Here is a 17,583-nt window from a genome sequence, read left to right on the forward strand (position 1 = left end):
CGAGTCAGAGTTGCACTCGATCACCGTGGTATTTGTCTCTGAGCCCGGCGGTGAACAGCTCAGCTACACTTCTACTCGGCTACGTGAGTCATCTGGACGCTTTATTTCCCAAATATTCAAGAGTGGCGCGATGAACGTTGAATACCGAAGGGTTTGTGCACCACCTGCGCTCATTTCTGCGCTCACGGTGTGCGACTTTTCCCAGCTAATCTAGGTCGCGAAGGCTCTCACTTCGTGAGTCTCTCCTCTCGTCCCCCCAAATTCCAAGCTGCTATAACAAGATCGGAAATCGCCGAGACACATGCGGGTACGTCTTACGTCTTTAGGCTACTCGGGGCAGGCAATGAACTCATTCCGGGACTTGGCGGAGATAAGAGAAGTATGCATCGGCTCTGGCGCGCATACAAGTAGGGCAAGGTTTGCGGGGGAGAGCCCCCCAACCTGTGTTCACCTGCGAATTCCACCCATGCCTGCGACTACACTCCCGGCCATTCCCCACTTTATACCAGCATCTCCCACTCAGGAATCTCGTAAGAGACGCGATTTTCTCCACATTGTCGCTCCTCTCTTACACTTTCGTCGGCAGTGGAATGGGCAGATCTCCCGATCATCGACCTTTATAAAGCCGGCACTGAGGAAGGCCTCGCGGAGCTTACGTCCGTCGCGCGGGACGCAATGCACACCCATGGGTTCATGTACATCGTCAACCATGGACTCTCTCAAGCCCAGGTACGCCTCTCTTACGGCATCTCACATCTCACCGCAACACACTGACATCCTACAGAATGACAGGATCGTCGACATAGCCGATGTCCCATTCTCTCAGGTTTCGGAGAACGAGAAGAAGTTGTACGCCAGCAACATGAAGGAGACAGGGAAATGCGGCGGATACAAGCCGCGCGAGTACTGGGTATGTTTCTACCGGTCCGCGCCCCACACCATCATTGACGTGTCCCTGTTCTTAGCACATCGACAATGGCGTGAGGGACCAGATCGACAACATTCACAGTACGTCTCGCGTCATTCACGCTGTGCGATCTAATTTGCGCGGTGGCCCTCAGTGTATCGATCAGTCGACGGTCTCCAGGAGTACCCTAAGGCCCTTCATCCTCTCCTTCCGGAGATTCGCGCTTTCTGCGAGCACAACCACTACAAGATCTTGCATCCAATCCTGCGGTATGTACCGATAACGCCACTATTTCATCTGCATGGTACTCACGTCCCAAGGCTGCTCGCTCGCGGAATGGAGCTCCCCGAAGATACTTTCGTGAACATGCACAACTTTGAGGCCTTAGGGGAGACAGGAGGTAAGTCTTCTCAGAATGGGTCGGGACCGATTGCTCATACTCACGCTCATTGGCAATTGCCAGTGCGCTTCATAAAGTAGTAAGTTGAACCTCTCCACATCTGGGTGTGCTCGCAGGCATACTGACGCGCCGTCCAGCTATCCACGATCAGAAGAGGATGAGGTCAAAGCCAAGAACGTTTGGCTGAAAGGTCACACCGGTGAGTGTTTGACTGCAACTCCAAGCCGGCATGAGCGCTCTGACGGTGCATTCACAGACATAGGCTCCATCACGATACTTTGGAGCCAGCCCGTCAGCGGGCTCCAAATCCTCTCGCCCGACGGCAAGTGGCGCTGGGTGAAGCACACGGACAACGCCCTTGTACGTGCGCGTTCGCTTCCACGCAGAATAGAGACTCCCTTGCGCTGACTTCCCGGTGTGCGCCCCACAGGTCGTGAACGTTGGTGACGCACTCGAGATGCTTTCCGGGGGCTTCTACAAGGCAACGATCCACCGCGTCGTACAGCCGCCCGCGGACCAGCGCACCGCGCTGCGCCTCGGGACGTTTTACTTCGCGCTCACTGATGAAGTTGTGAAACTCTCCCCGCTCATTGAAAGCCCCGTCCTCAACCGGCCGGGGGCGGAGGTCAAACGGCGGTGCGCCGACGCAGATGCGCCGACGATGTCGGAATGGCGGCAGGCGCGCGTTCTGGCGTACGGGCAAACGGTGTTGACGAAGGGCGAGGGGAACGTCGAGGAGGAGGTCTTGAACGGGCTAGTGGTGAAGCACTACAACTGAATGCTGATGCACGAGTGTTGGGGTCGCCACGGTGATCCGTAATGTCAGCTTCTGGTCGTGCTGCTGGACAAAGTCCTCCAAGGTCGTGTGTGCTTGTGCAAAGCGAAGGGTAGTCAATATTCAATACTAACGCTGGCTTCAAGTTCTAGATCGTGATGAAACAAGCCGGAGAAACATGTGTTTTCAGGGGAGGGCTGACCGGGGCTTGGCTTCCGGCCAATTTCATTCCGTAGACTGCAGAGGTCCTAACGGCTTGGTTGCTTGCAAGTTGCATCTTGTTGCGCTGAGGAGACATGTGGAAGATGCTCTCCCAGACGTTGCCACTGCGGCGAACTCTCTTGCCTGGGAAGCGCTTCTTCTCTTCCTCCATCCACCACCATGTTCCCCTCACTTCCTTTTCCTCTGTCTGGCTTCGCGACTCTTGCCAATGTCCGCTCTGCATCCATCCATCCACCAAGCAGAAGCTCCATCAATCGTCGGATGTCTCCCCGGATATCAAGCCCGTAGAGGGCAGCGCCGAGTCCACCCCGGACGGCACGTACGTAACCTGGAGCGACGGCCACGAGAGCTTCTTTCCATCCGGCTTCCTCGAAAGGCACTCTTCGCCCCAAAACCTTCGCAATTTCCACCGCGACGTTGACTGGGTCGAGTGGGACGTCCCGATACTGGAGAAAAGCGCGAACCTCTTCCTTCCCTACGACGTCGTGAAGACCTCCACCGGCCTCCACCAAGCCATCACACAGCTTACGCGCTACGGGCTTCTCTTTGTCAAGGATGTTCCAAACGAGAAGAAGTCGGACGAGGAGTGTGAGCTGCGGACTCTGGGCGAGAGGTTCGGGGAGCTGCGGAGGACGTTCTACGGCGAGGTGTGGGATGTGAAGGCGGTCAAGAACAGTCGGAACATCGCGTACACCAACGTGGACCTGGGGCTACACATGGATCTTCTGTGAGTGTTTTCACCCGACTAAATGCGCGTTTTCCCCGAGCCCCAAGCGTTGACGAGGCGTTGTCGGCGCAGGTACTTCCAGCACCCTCCGCGGTATCAGATCTTGCACTGTCTCCGCAACCGCGTTGAAGGCGGCACGTCGATTTTCGTCGATGCCGCTCGCGTCGCATCGGACCTGCGCAAGAGTGACCCGGAGGTGTTCAAGACGCTCTCGACGACCCCCGTCGGGTTCCACTACATCAACGACGGGCACCATCTTCACTTCTCCCACCCAACGATACAGCTCTCGCGCTTCCCAAATCCGTTAACTGGGGAGCATGATGTCGAGTTTATCAATTATTCCCCTCCCTTCCAGGCCCCTCTCGCGGCCAATACCCCTCCCCATTTCTACAGCGCGCTGCGCAAGTTCGCGACGATGCTTGCAGCTCCGCAGGTGCAGTACAAGTATTTGCTGAAGGAGGGCGATGCGGTCTTGTTCGACAACCGACGGGTCTTGCACGCACGAACCGAGTTCAAGGAACGGGAGGTGGAGAGCAGCAAGGAGGAGACCAACCGGTGGTTGAAAGGGTGTTATATTGAGGCGGACGCTGTGTTGGACAGGGGTAGGGTATTGGATGCTCAGCTTAAGCAATGATTAAGTGCGTAACCTGCTCCATGTCCCTAGGACTCAAGTACTCATGGCACACTCCCAGGATCTCTATCAATGTATCACTTATCTTCGAGGATGACCAACGAGCGTTTTCACAAGTTGTGATTGAGCACGCGAGCACCCGTGGGGACGGTGTCTAGTGGGAAGTATATGCTTGGGAACGAAGAACCACTCGCTGAAATGGCCCCTCCGCGTCTTGATCGCCCCCCGAGGTGTGCGTGGGACGCCGGGTGAGCTACTCCATTGGCTGTATCGCTCCCTTCCACGCCCTCCATGCGCGTCGGGTGCTACTGAACGCCTGGAAAACATCCGTCGTTTTGCCTGTGGTTTCTCCGTATGCAGACAGATTCCCATGCGAACCCTCCGCTCTCGATGACATCGGAACGGGGCGGTGTTTCGTGGGATAACTGTTGTAAGTGCCACCGGTCTTGCCCACGATACTCGTCGTACAACCTTCTGATAACGCATGGTTTCTTCCCGGTATCGTAACGTTACGTCCAGCCTCCGAAAACTTGGCCGGGCCAATGCCTATCCCACGGGGCCATGGGAGCTTACCGTATGGTCGGTATAGTCGCGCCATTGCGCAAGCGAAGCATCGTGAGCTTCTTATTTTACTTGCATGATCTTCTGCTGAGGACCTGACTATTACGCAAGAGACTCTCACATCCTCACGCGGTGACAGGTTCCTTGGCTCTCATCGCACACTTTTGCATGCTGTAGCACCAGTATATGAGCCCTTCTCGGCAAGCACTATGTCAACACGTCGCGTCCACCTCGACGTTCGATCCGTGCTCCAAGACGATGTTCGGCGACATGACTTCCCTCGCTCTCTGCGCGGTCGTCCTTGCCCTCGCAGGGGATTCTGTCATCGCTAAGCCTGTCCAGCGCGCCACATCCTCTCACATTTCGCTCCCCTTCGCCCGCCGAATGAACACCACAGGCATCCCCAACCTCCTTGCGGTGGACCAGGCCCGCGCCAAGGCGCTGAAGAACCGCTCGTCGTCCAAGGGTACGAAGACTTCGGCTCGCTCCCCGCTGGCCCCGGCTATCAACGTACCTGCGGACAACCAGGTCGTGGACTACGTCGCGACCGTGCTTGTTGGCAACCCGCCGACTGAGTGTGAGTATCTTCGATGTTACCATCGAACAATGGACTTACGCACAATTTTAGTCTTTTTGCTGATCGACACCGGAAGTTCGAACACCTGGGTCGGGGCGACGACGCCGTTCACGGTGACCAGCACGACGGTGGACACGGGGAACGAGGTCGAAGTCATCTACGGCTCCGGGTTCTTTTTTGGTAAATGACTTTCTGCCTTGTCCGTGTTATGTCCTTGTCGGCCAACATTCCCCCAGGCGAGGAGGTCACCGATCAAGTTCAGCTGGCGAACGGTCTCACGATCACGAACCAATCCATCGGTGTCGCTGAACTCGCCTTCGGGTTCGACGGCGTCGACGGTATCCTGGGGTATGTGCCCTCATGGCCGTATGCGACCTGTCATTCGCTGATAGTCATCTCTTCGAAGGATCGGACCCGTCGACCTCACCGTCGACACGCTCTTCCCCGACGACACGGACACAGTCCCGACGGTCATTGACAATGCCTTTGCACAGGGCCTAATCGATGAGCGTCTCATCGGCATCTCGTTTGAACCCACCGATACGATCGAAGCCCTCAACGGAGAGCTGACGTTCGGCGGAATCAACACGAACAAGTTCACCGGGGAGATGACCTTCGTGTTCGTTATCTGCGCTCTTCAGTCTTGATCCTGTACACTCACACGATGCGCAGACCGATCACGAGCACGGCGCCTGCGAGCGAGTTCGTCGGTATCGACCAGACTGTCACCTATGGCGCGGCCGGCACTCCCATCCTTGCGACCACTGCCGGCATCACTGACACCGGTACCACCCTCCTGCTGCTCGCCACCGATGCCATCGAGGCCTACCAGACCGCGACTGGCGCTGTCCTCGATGACACGGTCGGCCTCCTCCGCCTCACCCCCGACCAGTTCGCCAGCCTCGAGAGCCTTTTCTTCCAAATCGGCGACGTGAGTCCATTCCTGTCCATCCCGATGTTTCTCTCAGACTTGGCGCTCACACGATCCCTTCTCGCCCCGTCGGCGCCCCCGTTTGCAGACGACGTTCGAGTTCACGCCCAACGCGCAGATCTTCCCCCGCGCGCTCAACACCGCGATCGGCGGCACGGACGACTTCGTGTACCTCATCGCGGCCGACCTCGGCTCCCCAAGCGGGGAGGGCTTCGACTTTGTCGACGGCATGACCTTCCTAGAGCGCTTCTACTACGTGTTCGACTCCGCGAACAGCCAGGTCGGCTTTGCGACCACGGAGTTCACCGACTCGACGATCAACTAGACCCCGGTTTTGGGAGCATCTTGCACGGACAGTTGCGGACTTTTCGCGGGGGTTTTCTGGTTGATTCGGGGTTCGCGTTCTCTGTTGTATTACTCCAAATTGCGTGGAATGGACAAGGTCCGCGTTCGTTCCGACGTTGTGTGCCGTTCCGTGAGTGCGCATCCAACCGTCCCGGGTTTCCCTCTCTGAAGCCGAAGCAGATATAGCACGTCTTATCGCCCTATCCCGTATGGGGTGCAGATGCGGTACTTACGGCTCCGAAGTCGCCTGTGGGAGCGTACCGGTCCTGAGAACACGACACGGGAACGGCCGCGCTGTTGCGTCATTCCGACGCGGTTACCGCAAACGGGCGTTCGCGCTCCCGGTGAGTGCTTACCGACCGTTCGTCTTCAAACGCAGTCCACTTACTCAACGCCGTGGGCCCCTCGTGATGTCATCCGCTTCCGGAGAGCAGGGCTTCTGCTGCACCCGAGCTGAGTTCTTGCTATCGCGTGGCATGGGTGACATATTTGAAGCACATCGCGATTCTCCTGCCGGTCGTTTCCATGTCCTGATATGTCCAGGTCATTGGTGTGGAGTCACCCCCGGCAGCAATCCATCCATGCAAGCGTACTGGACTGCCAATCCGTGACTCTCTTCGACTCCGGCCGCCTTCACCACCCAGATATCCCAGCAGATTTTGACGAGATCGGCAAACCCCGAACGATGCACCCTCTGAAGATGCGCAGCGCGAATGGCTTCACCGCGCTCGCGTAATGTCACGCTCGCCCTTTGTCGTCACACGTGGATCTAGATTCCCTCCTCCACTCGTTAAATGGACCTCATCACGACACTCCTCCGCACGACGCTCCTACGGCCCAGCCGCTCGAGCCTAGCGCACACATCTCTGCCCCCCCGCCTCAACTCCACTTACTGCACAGGCACGATGCTCGCTGGCCTCACCGCCCTCGTATTCGCCGCCCTCGCCATCTCCGGCGCCGACACGCTCCACATCCGGCGCGACTCCACGCCCATGTCGCTGCCGTTCGTCCGGCGGGTGAACATGACAGGCGTTCCGAGCATCGTCAAGCAGGACCAGGCGCGCGCGAAGGCCCTCAAGGCGAACCGGGCGGACACGCGCGGGTTCCGGCAGGCGGCCGTGTTCGACGTCCCGGCGACGAACCAGGCGGTCGACTACACGACGACGGTGAGTGCACCCCCAATGTGCAGGGTATCGTCCGCCGGTAAAGCTGACAACGCGTCTGCTTCTGATAAGGTCACGATCGGCTCGAAGACGTGTGAGCATAACTCAGCTGTCCCTGTAGTTTGGGGCGTGGTGCTGACGACGCTGTGGTTTTGGATAGTCACGTTGCTCATCGACACGGGAAGCTCCAACACTTGGGTTGGGGCTCAACTCAACAACCCCTTCGTCGGGAGCGGCACGACGAAGTCAACCGGACAGCTCGTGGCAAGCATGTCGCGGATTGCATTTGATGGCAGTTGCTCACCCCGAGCCGTTTTTAGTCCGTTCAATATGGCTCAGGATCCTTCACTGGTAGGTGAAGTGCAAGACACTTTGATTTTCACAGGCTATAGATGTTGCTCGTAGGCACCGAGGTCATCGACACTGTGACACTCTCCAACGGTCTCGCCATAGAGAACCAGTCCTTCGGCTCTGCCTTGGTCTCTCAAGGTTTCGATGGCGTCGACGGGATCATCGGGTAAGTGGTTGAATGGTTCGGCATGCCTCCTCTATCGTCGCGAATATTGATCGATGCACGGTTTGCAGCATTGGTCCCGTGGACCTGACATGCGGTGAGTTGGAAGTGGAAATACTTGTGGGGATTCAATACTCACCTCCTCCTCTTTGCCTCCTCTTGCCCAGGCACTCTCCTTCCTGCCATCAACCAGTGCATCCCTACAGTGACCGACAACGCGTTCTCTCAGGGGCTCATCTCCGCCCACGAGATCGGCATTTCCTTCGAGCCAACGACGACGCTCGGGAACACCAACGGCGAGCTCACGTTCGGCGGCGTCGACACAACCAAGTTCACGGGCACGCTCAACTTCGTCCCCATCACTTCTACCTCTCCGGCGAACGAGTTCGTGGGCATCGACCAATCGATCACGTATGGGGCCGCGGACGGGACCACGGTGCTCGCTGCGACGAGCGGGATCACCGACACTGGAACGACGCTCCTTCTCCTCGCCACCGGTGCGTGTTTGTGAGGTCGGCGGGCCACGGGTGTTCTGACTGAGTGCTGCAGACGCGTTTGATACATACCAGGCCCTCGCGGGCGCTGTGCTGGACAGCACGACGGGCCTCCTTCGCCTCACGTCCGACCAGTTCGACAGCCTCCAGAGTCTTTTATTCCATATCGGCGACGTGAGCCTCCATTTTCACTTTCGCGGCGCCCGCCACTGAATGATATCTTCGCAGAGCACGCTGGAGTTCACACCCAACGCCCAGGCGTGGCCGCGCGCGGTACGTGCAACCTTCTCGTTCCCAAGGGTTCTCGAGCACCAACCCGTCGCACACGCAGCTCAATAGCGCCATCGGCGGTACGAGCGACTTCGTCTACCTGATCGTGAACGACCTCGGTAGCCTGAGCGGCGAAGGCCTCGACTTCATCGACGGCATGACGTTCCTGGAACGCTTCTATTACGTTTTCGACATCGCCAACAGCCAGGTCGGGTTCGCGACCACGGCGTTCACGGATGCGACCACCAACTGAGAGGCGTCGAATAGAGGGAGCACATGGGTGCGACTTAATCAAAGTATCTTCGTGATATCGGTTCTCCAAAACAGCGAGAGTCAGCTTCGCTCCTCGTCCGCACGCGTGACCAGCGCGAGGTGACTCACCTCGCAGCAGCCGTCGTTCACACCCGATACCCTAGAGCCCTCCAGTCCGCCCTGCTGGACGGAGAGCCATGCACGACGTACCGCCCCACGCGCTCGCGCGCCGCCTCGAACATCTCCGCCGGCATCCACCCCGTCCCCTTTTTGACCGCGCTGCCCCGCTGCACCACGATCACTAGGAGCTGGTCCACGTCGCGGGCGTCCGTGTACTGCTTCGGGACCTCGTGCGGCCGGCTCGACGCCCGGTGGTCCGACCACGCCTGTAGCTTCAGGAAGAGCTGTGCGACCAGCGGCATCATTGGCAGCTTCGGCAGCCCCGGCAGTCCCGGGCGCTCGATCCGCGCAGTCGGGACGGAGGGGATGTTCATGACGCCCGGGACGAGGATGTCGACCTTGCAGCGGTGAGCGTAGCTGGAGTGGCCCAACACGCCGCCGCCGCGGCCCTTCTGGTGCCAGAGGACCTTGTAGGTCGCGGCCCAGGAGCGCGGGTTCACGAGGTAGAAGTCGGAGCTGGCGGCGACGAGCAGCCGCTTGAGCTCCTCCTGCGTGTACGTGGCGGTGAGGACGACGAGGTCGACGTCCTGCGGGCGCGCGGCGACTGTCAGAGTTTGGACGTTCGTGCCAGTCCGCGTCCGGGCGCGCGGCCGCGGGTTATATACTCACGTTAGGAGTACGGTCGACGCCGTAGAGGAAACTGGCGGCGCTGCCCATCAAGCAGGACTGCAGACCGTAAGTGGAGAAGATCGTGATAGCTTCTTTGGCGATGTCCAGTATCCGGGTCTCTGACTGTAGCGGGGCGGTGGGAGACATGGCGGCCAAAGGAGAGTGCGCGGGAATGACGCTCCGACACCAGCGCGCGATATACTCGGCACGGCGTAGGCACTCCCACGGCGCTGTCGGACCGGGGGATCCTGTGGACTAGGGCTGGTTGATGGTAAGTATACGGACGGCGACGACGATCTCCTCAGAGAGGGAGCGCTGCGTGGGTGTCGCTCGTCGGCACCTATGCTTCGCCGTGTCGCCAATATCTTGGCTTACTCCAGGCCTGGCCTCCCCGGCCCACATCGGAGGGCCAACATCTTGCTCTCCTCCCCTACACCACTTAGACTTAGACCTCCTGCATGTACCGCCTACTATGGGGTCCGGCGTTAAATGGAATATAAACAACCAAACAAAAACTCCGACAACGTTTTCGGCAACAGGCAATAACGACTGAGACGCGAAAAAGCCTTACGACTAGTCCGTCAGAGGGGAAACGCCCAGCAATTCGCTTCCATTAAACACAGGATGCTATGCGAGGGCGGAGTGGGACGCGGTATATTATCAGGAATCCCGACGGGCGCGACCGAAAGCACTCGTAACGTTCTTCAGTCGGACTGCACCACCTCACGTTCGCCAAGACCCAGCCTCCTCCATTTGTGGGGCCCACGTCGAGACGCGGTTTCTACGAAGTCCGCCACTTGCCTCTTCAGCTGAAGTGCCACCTCCTCCGAAAACCACTCCTGCAGTCCGCTTTCTCCCAGCTTCGCCTTCTCCCTCACCGCGACGTCGACGAGCGAGTCGACGTCTTTGATGTCGACCGGCACCTTCGCCCGCATGTCCATCCGATGCGACCGCCTGTGGTCCTCCCATCCCTGGACCTTGAGGAGGAGCTGGGGGATGAGCGGCATGACCGGGAGGCCCTGCCGCAGCCCGACGCTCTCGAGGGGCACGTCGGGGATGTTGAGCGTCCCCGGGGTCAAGATGTCGACCTTGCAGTCTTCGAAGGGCCGCGCGATCTGGTACTCGGACTTGGAGAGGCGGTACCAGAGGACGCGGTAGGGGGCGGCGAGGTTCTCGGAGACGACGAGGTAGAAGGTGGGGTCGGTCCCGACGAGGAGCTCCTTGAGCTCCTCTTGGGAGTAGACGGAGGTGAGGACCACGATGTCCGCGTCCTGTACGTGCGCGGTTAGCTTGCTAGCGCTCTGACTGTGTGCGGGCTCACGTTTGGGGGACGGGCGACGCCGTAGATATAGCTGGCGACGCTACCGAAGAGACAGCATGAGAGGCCGAGGCCCTGGAAGATGGAGACGGCTGTTTGGGTGACTTGAAGGACTTCGTCTGCGGTAGGAGGCATATGATGTGGTGATTGTGCAACGGGGGACGTTCAAGGATGGATGATGGGTTGGGCGGCGGAGGGAGAGAGCGGGAACTACCGCAGCACTCACTACCGCAGCACAGGATAAACAGCGGGCGTAGAAAGGGCCCAGACAAAGCTGCCTCGAGGGGGGGCTTCGAGGGATCGTGAGGATGTCATATGATCTGTCTATAGTCGGCAAATGCAGATGAAGGAAAGCGCTGACTGTGATTCGAGGATGGCGCCCGCGGCCTTCGCTTCCAGGACCGCTCATTATCATTTCTGCAGCTGAACCACGGCTTCGTCTTTGCGCGACTTTGAGCAAGAGCGGAGCCATGTCCCTATTGGGACACAGTGGCTAGTCTGATCCCTGAGTGACTTGTTAGGCAACTTCGATCAACCGTGTTGAATCTCTTGCTCTTGCTGGTATACTAAGATGTGCCGTAGGCGTAGACATCATGTCCAAGCGAAATGCGAAGTTCGCCCAGCAATAACGTTGTGTGGAGGACAAGAGGAGGACGCGGGTGAAAGGCGCTCTCGGGGGTTCGGCCGACCACGTGCGCCACGTGGAGTCCCCTTGTCCCGACTCCCGGCTGTCTCCGTTCTCGCCTTTGCCTGCCCCGGTTGCTCACATCCCAGCATCCCAGTCTTTGCCATCGCCAGGCCTAAAGCGTCCGGTGGTCCACCACACTCGTTTACACGCCGCGTTTGCAAGCTCAATTCCGCCTTCGTAAAGCCTTCCAATCACCATACAAGACTTGTTCGGGGCCTTCTTGAAGGGAACAACTCATCTCGCTCTTCCCCTCCCCTTCATAAAAGAGCCTCACCATGCCCCTCCACTGCGCATCGCTGCCCCAGCACAGTTTCTCGGACTCGGCGTGTTTATCCCTCCCTCCCCTCCCCGATCCACCCGGCACCATGCTCGCTGCTCATCTCGCATCCTTCATCTTGGCTGCCGTCACCTTCTCCGGTGCAGACGCGCTCCACATCCGGCGCGACTCTGCGCCCATGTCGCTGCCGTTCGTCCGGCGGGTGAACGTGACGGGCGTGCCGAGCATCATCCAGCATGACCAGGCGCGCGCGAAGGTCCTCAAGGCGAACCGGGCGGAGATGCGCGGGTTTCAGTAGGCGGCCGTGTTCAACGTCCCGGCGATGAACCAGGGGGTCGACTACACGACGACGGTGTGTGCGCCCACGGTGCAGAGTGGTGTTCGTCGGGGAAGCTGACAGTGCGTCTGCTCCTGATAAGGTCACCATCGGTTCGCAGACCTGTACGTGGGGCTCCCGCAGGATCTTGAGAACACGCCAAGACCAACTTATTCCTGCCTCTGGACAGTCGCATTGCTCATTGACACGGGAAGCTCCAACACTTGGGTTGGTGCGCAGTCCAACAACTCCCTCCAAGGTGCTAAGTCCGCCGGAGACCTTGTGGTGTGTATTTATGATCATGATACTTGGGTGTTGCTTACTCTAGGCATCCATTAGTCTGTTTCATACGGCTCTGGCTTCTTCACCGGTACGTAGTTGGCCACTCCCTTAGTCAACGCATACTAAATACGTTCCACACAGGCGCGGAGGTCTTCGCCACGGTGAAGTTTCCTAACGGCCTCACCATAGCGAATCAGTCCCTCGGTTCTGCGTTCGTGACTCAAGGCATCACCGGGGTCGACGGAATCCTTGGGTCAGCACGTCTGCGTGGCTCTCCTTCGCCCCAACTTCTCACCAGTGCCATTTTACAGCATCGGTCCCGTAGATCTGACGTGCGGTGAGTCGAAACGAAACGGGGCTACGGACAGGCGACGCTTAACTTCTCCCCCAGGCACGCTCCGGTTCAACAAGAGCGCGTGCATCCCCACAGTGACCGACAACGCATTCTCTCAGGGACTCATCTCCGCCCACGCGGTCGGCATCTCCTTCCAGCCCACCACGACGACTGGGAACACCAACGGCGAGCTCACGTTCGGTGGGGTCGACACAAGTAAGTTCACCGGTGCGCTCAACTACGTGCCCATCACATCAACGTCTCCTTCCACCCAATACGTGGGCATCGATCAGTCGATCACGTACGGGACCGCCGACGGAACCACTGTGCTCCCGGCGACGAGTGGGATCACCGACACTGGGACGACGCTGCTGCTCCTTGCCACTGGTTAGTGGTGCAGTTCAGGCGCGACCCGGGAAGTCACCGCACCTCTGTTGACTCCGTACTCTTCAGACGCGTACAAGACGTACATGAACCTCACCGGCGCGGTGCCGGACAGCTCGACGGGCCTGCTTTCGCTCACACCGGCCCAGTTCGGGAACCTCCAGAGCCTCTTCTTCCACATCGGCGACGTGAGTCACCTTGCCATGCCCGCGGCGCCCAACCCGTCACTGACACACCCCGCGCCCGCAGAACACGCTCGAATTCACGGCCAACGCGCAGGCGTGACCGCGTGCGGTACGTGACACTGGCTTCTTCCTGACTGCACCGAGGAACAGACGCTGATAGGTCGCGCGTCGTCCGCCCAGCTCAATGCCGCAATCAACGGCACGAGCAGCCTCGTGTACCTCGTCGTGGCCGATATGGGGAGCTCGAGCGGTGACGGCCTCGACTTCATCGACGGCCAGACGTTCCTGGAGCGCTTCTACCACGTCTACGACATCGCGAACAGCAGAGTCGGGTTCGCGACCACGCCGTTCACGTACGCGACCACGAACTGATCAAAACCCGAGCGATGAGCGCGAGCGCGGTCGAATGCTGTGCGAGCCATGTACGAATACATAGGTCATCGTCTCTTGGAGGCGACGATGGAAGAAGGGCAGTTGTGCGGGGCCGAGAAGCGTCAGTTTCGTTGCTGTGCTGCCATCTTGTCGTGACACTCGCCTCTCAGTACGTATGTACGTTGCAATCAGACCTGGTCACCGATCGCCCTCCAGTGCGCCTCGTTCGAACCTGAAGCTAACCCGCGTACCGCGTACCACCCCGCGCCGCCACGACCGTCGCCCTGGGCACCCGCGCCGTCGCGCCCACGATCTCCAACAGTTCGTCCCCACCCTTCCCCATCGCGCACGTCCACCGTCCAGCGACCGCCCGCTTCTCGCGCTCGTACGTCCTCTTCGACCGCCCGTGGCTCGACCGCCCCTGCGGCTTCAGGAGCGGCTGCGGGACGAGCGGCGTCGCCGGCAGCCCCTCGGGTCATTCGACGCGCGCCGCGGGGATGTCGGGGATGGCGGTGGGCCTCCCGAGAACGAGGACTCAGGAGAACGACTTTACAGCGTCGGGCGGCGGCTGGTCCTGCGGGCCTTCTGGTACCAGAGGAGCTTGCAGGTCGGGGTGGCGAGGCGCGGGTACGCGGCGGAGTTGGCGCTCAGGCTGAGGAGGTAGGAGTCGGAGTCGGTGGGGACGAGAGTCGTAGGGTACGCGTTCAGTCGGGCAAGGCACTCGTCGACTCACGTTCGGGCCCACCGGGCCGCTCTTCCACTCCGAACCTCCCACCCAAATTCCAGACACGGTCCAAACATAGATAGATCGGCCCCCCGGCGCACTACACGCTCACAGACCCGCATGCACAAAAGACGACCAGACACGCACAGAAACGCCCGAGCGCCTGAGCTCTGCGACGGTGTCGCGCACCGCCTCGGCCGCGCTCCCCGCGTCGAGGTTCGACCCGTCGAGCGCCTGGAGTCGCGCATAGACCCCGTCAACCGCGCGCGCGGCACCCGCCTCCTCTTCCGCCGCGTCGCACTCCCACAGCCGCGCGACGACGCCTTGCACGCCCGCGAGCTGCAGGGCGACCGCGAGGGGCGGGCGCGCCCACTCGATGCTGTCGCCAAGTTGGTGCTCCGTGACGGACGACGGGGGGCTGCTGGAAGAGACGAACGCGAGGCGCACGTGGGACAGCGGGAGCCGTCGCAGGGACCCCACGTCGGAGAAGAGGGGGGACGGGGACGGGGACGCGAGGTGGAGCCACGAGCGGGAGGGGAGCGCGCGCGCGACGGCGTCGGCAGCCGGGACGACGCAGCGGGGGACGGAGGCGACGCGGGCGCACGCGCGCTCGACGGCGGCGCGCTCGCGCTGGCCGAGGTCCCCGATAGTGAGGAGGGAGAAGGCGGAGGGAGGCGCGGCGCTCGCGCGGAGGAGGGAGCGGAGGGTGGGGATGTACGAGGAGACGACGAGGTCGAGGAGCCCGGGGTGGTCGTCGACGTACGGACCGGCGGCGTGGATGGGCAGGCGCGAAAGCGGGCCTGACAGGCACCACCACACGCGGGCAGACGAGGTTGATGGAGGCAGGTGGGGGAGGATTGGGGAGACGACGGCCCGCCAGAGAGTCCGTAAGAGTGGAATGAGGACGCCGTCTTCGAATTCGCGCGCGGAGGTGCTCTTGTCCTGAAGGCGCTGCTTGCCGGACTGGAGCGCCGCGGCCCAAGAGCGTGCGGCGTCCAGGCTGGTGTCGGGGAGCGGAACGTGCGACACGGTCGCTTGTTGTGCTCCACGGGAGCGGGAAACGACGAAGGCATCGGCGCGGGAGGAGTGGGCGCTGACGTAGACCACGCAGCCCTTCTCGAAGACACCCCGCGCGCTGCGGCCGTCGAGGTCGCGAAGACTGAAGGCGTCGTTGCTGGCCACTCCGTCCGACCGCGAAAACGGGAGGGTCCCGCAGAAGTGGGGAAGCCGCGACAGACCCGCGCCAGACTGGGACGCCGAACGTTCCCTCTGAGCACGCGCCATGTCGTCCTGCACTTCGATGAGGCCGTCGACGATGTTTTGCAGCTGCGACGTCCTACGCGCGGATCCACCTGACGCCAAGGGCCGCCGGGGAGAGTCGTCCAAAGAAGTCGCAGCGACATAAGCCGCGAGGTCGCCGATCTCCGATCCTCCGCTCGGTGGCTCCCCGGTGTCCGCGCGCGCACGGGAGCCGCCGAGCGAGCCACCGCGGACGTGATCTGGACGCAGTCGCGTCACTCGGTGCGCGAGCGCGTGCGCCGCGCGCTCCAGGCACTCGACCGCGTCCTCCGCGTGCCCGCACTCGACGGCGCAGGCCGCCGCCCACGGCCCCACGTCCTCCGCGAGCGCGACGAGCTCGCGATACTGCGCCGGCATCCGGCTCCCCGCCCAGACCAGCAGCGGCAGCACGTCGAGCGCGACCCTGAGCGCACCGAGCACCGCCGCGGGACCGAGCACCGCCACCGTGCGCGCCCACGCCATCGCCGCGCGCAGGCGGACTGCCGGCGGGGCGGCGGCGGACGTGGCGGCGGCGCGCAGCTGGTCGAGCGCGCAGGCGATGTAGCCGGGCGACGGCTTGAGCGCGTGGCGGGCGAGCAGCATCTGCGCGAGCTGCAGCGCGAGCGGGGGGCGGAGGGCGTCTTCGGCGGGCACGCGCTCGAGCGCGGACTCGGTGTGGAGGATGGCCTCGTCGATGTCCTGCTGGGCGTGTTGGCGCTGGAAGCGCAGGAAATGCGCCGAGGCGAGGTCCCGGAAGAGTTGGGCGTGCAGGTCCGCGCGGCCGGAAAAGGTGCGGCGGGCGCCGGAAAGGAGGCGGATGCCTTCGTCCACTTCGGCGGCGCTGTTGACGGCGGCGTGCGCGCCGTGGTGTGCGAGCGCAAGGCCGAGGACCGCATCTGGAGGAATCCGGGTGTGAGGGCCAGGAGCAGCGGGCGACGGGTGTGCCGTGCGTTGCAGAGTCTGGATGGCTTCGTCCAAGTCCGCCAGTTTGCCGTTGGCCGAGTACCGTCGAAACAGGGCGGATGCGAGTTCGGTCGACGTAGTCGAGCGGAGCGAAGGCCCCGAGCGGCATTGTGCGACCGCGGCGCGGGCGTAGGAAACGGCCCGGTCGAGCTCGTCGAGGTTCATGACGGCGTTGAACCGTTCGGCCACCGCCAAGGAAAGCAGCCGCGCCGCTCGCAACGAATCGGGGTGCGCCGCGGCCGTCGCGAGGCTTTGAGCCCGCGCGCCGAAGCCCAGCGCCCTCGTGAGGTCTTCACGGTCGCCTAATCTGTAGAAACGCTCGAGACATAGTTCCCCGCGAAGGCATAGGGACTGGGTGTCGTCCTGGGGCTCCGAGATGAGGTCGAGGGCGTCATCCAAGATCTCGATCTCTCCCGCGACGCGATACTGGTCCAACAGGGTCTCCGCGAGCTCCACCGACAGCATACGCCGGCCAGTGGCGTCCTCAGCGAACCGGTCCGCGGAGTAGGCGAGGACCATCTTGCCTGCGTCGAGCGCGCGCCTGATGTCCTCCGCTCCGACCCCGTGCCTGGACAGCAGGCGCTGGGCGTACACCCACGTCCGCACGAAGAACGTCGCCGACGGCGGGAGCTCCGCGGCCTCGAGCGCGCCCACGGCCATCGCGGCGGCGCCGAGGGCGGCGTCGAGCTGCGCGACGTCGCATGTGATCTCGTGGAGGTGGAGGAGGGTGAGCCCGAACGCGCACTGTTCGGTGCGGTACTCGAGCGAGGCGGTGTCCCGGGCGGCGTGGAGGCCGACCGCGAGCTTGTGTGCCACGGCGCGCAGGAACGGCTCGTCGCCTTGCCGAGCGCGGGGGATGTCTTCCGGCGCACGAGTGCCCAGGAGGCGTGTGATCGCCCCGTCC

General features: G+C 61.6%; 8 protein-coding genes across 8 annotated transcripts; 5 read left to right on the forward strand and 3 right to left on the reverse strand.

The window, feature by feature from the left end:
- Positions 1-466: 466 nt before the first annotated feature.
- Positions 467-2,085, forward strand: BXZ73DRAFT_89609 (Clavaminate synthase-like protein; the record flags this gene model as incomplete). The annotated part of the gene is made up of 10 exons (XM_048025344.1): positions 467-530; positions 587-729; positions 785-910; positions 966-1,008; positions 1,062-1,176; positions 1,228-1,307; positions 1,371-1,386; positions 1,445-1,506; positions 1,564-1,667; positions 1,738-2,085. 10 exons carry the CDS (start codon positions 467-469, stop codon positions 2,083-2,085), a joined length of 1,101 nt encoding a protein of 366 aa, XP_047878671.1.
- Positions 2,086-2,387: 302 nt separating this feature from the next.
- Positions 2,388-3,665, forward strand: BXZ73DRAFT_45669 (Clavaminate synthase-like protein; the record flags this gene model as incomplete). The annotated part of the gene is made up of 2 exons (XM_048019552.1): positions 2,388-3,031; positions 3,104-3,665. The coding sequence occupies 2 exons, from the start codon at positions 2,388-2,390 to the stop codon at positions 3,663-3,665; spliced, it is 1,206 nt and encodes a 401-aa protein (XP_047878672.1).
- An 828-nt stretch (positions 3,666-4,493) lies between these two features.
- BXZ73DRAFT_45741 (acid protease) lies at positions 4,494-6,056 on the forward strand (the record flags this gene model as incomplete). The annotated part of the gene is made up of 6 exons (XM_048019561.1): positions 4,494-4,800; positions 4,852-4,980; positions 5,037-5,148; positions 5,207-5,419; positions 5,473-5,731; positions 5,820-6,056. The coding sequence occupies 6 exons, from the start codon at positions 4,494-4,496 to the stop codon at positions 6,054-6,056; spliced, it is 1,257 nt and encodes a 418-aa protein (XP_047878673.1).
- Positions 6,057-6,981: 925 nt separating this feature from the next.
- Positions 6,982-8,770, forward strand: BXZ73DRAFT_89616 (family A1 protease; the record flags this gene model as incomplete). The annotated part of the gene is made up of 8 exons (XM_048025346.1): positions 6,982-7,246; positions 7,400-7,534; positions 7,645-7,756; positions 7,825-7,850; positions 7,921-8,250; positions 8,303-8,421; positions 8,476-8,520; positions 8,579-8,770. 8 exons carry the CDS (start codon positions 6,982-6,984, stop codon positions 8,768-8,770), a joined length of 1,224 nt encoding a protein of 407 aa, XP_047878674.1.
- A 145-nt stretch (positions 8,771-8,915) lies between these two features.
- BXZ73DRAFT_77032 (uncharacterized protein) lies at positions 8,916-9,705 on the reverse strand (the record flags this gene model as incomplete). Its single annotated transcript, XM_048022569.1, has 2 exons — positions 8,916-9,476; positions 9,559-9,705. 2 exons carry the CDS (start codon positions 9,703-9,705, stop codon positions 8,916-8,918), a joined length of 708 nt encoding a protein of 235 aa, XP_047878675.1.
- Positions 9,706-10,262: 557 nt separating this feature from the next.
- BXZ73DRAFT_77033 (uncharacterized protein) lies at positions 10,263-11,011 on the reverse strand (the record flags this gene model as incomplete). The annotated part of the gene is made up of 2 exons (XM_048022570.1): positions 10,263-10,829; positions 10,880-11,011. The coding sequence occupies 2 exons, from the start codon at positions 11,009-11,011 to the stop codon at positions 10,263-10,265; spliced, it is 699 nt and encodes a 232-aa protein (XP_047878676.1).
- An 828-nt stretch (positions 11,012-11,839) lies between these two features.
- BXZ73DRAFT_100752 (family A1 protease) lies at positions 11,840-13,714 on the forward strand (the record flags this gene model as incomplete). The annotated part of the gene is made up of 9 exons (XM_048014672.1): positions 11,840-12,135; positions 12,215-12,282; positions 12,348-12,442; positions 12,497-12,527; positions 12,581-12,692; positions 12,751-12,776; positions 12,831-13,160; positions 13,227-13,345; positions 13,493-13,714. The coding sequence occupies 9 exons, from the start codon at positions 11,840-11,842 to the stop codon at positions 13,712-13,714; spliced, it is 1,299 nt and encodes a 432-aa protein (XP_047878677.1).
- Positions 13,715-16,184: 2,470 nt separating this feature from the next.
- BXZ73DRAFT_25673 (uncharacterized protein) lies at positions 16,185-17,540 on the reverse strand (the record flags this gene model as incomplete). Its single annotated transcript, XM_048017715.1, has 1 exon — positions 16,185-17,540. A coding segment is annotated over one exon (1,356 nt), but the record flags the coding sequence as incomplete, so codon positions are not given.
- Between the last annotated feature and the right edge of the window lie 43 nt (positions 17,541-17,583).

Source organism: Epithele typhae, assembly GCF_022376455.1.
Source record: "Epithele typhae strain CBS 203.58 chromosome Unknown BXZ73scaffold_19, whole genome shotgun sequence".
Classification (NCBI taxonomy): Eukaryota; Fungi; Basidiomycota; class Agaricomycetes; order Polyporales; family Epitheliaceae; genus Epithele; species Epithele typhae.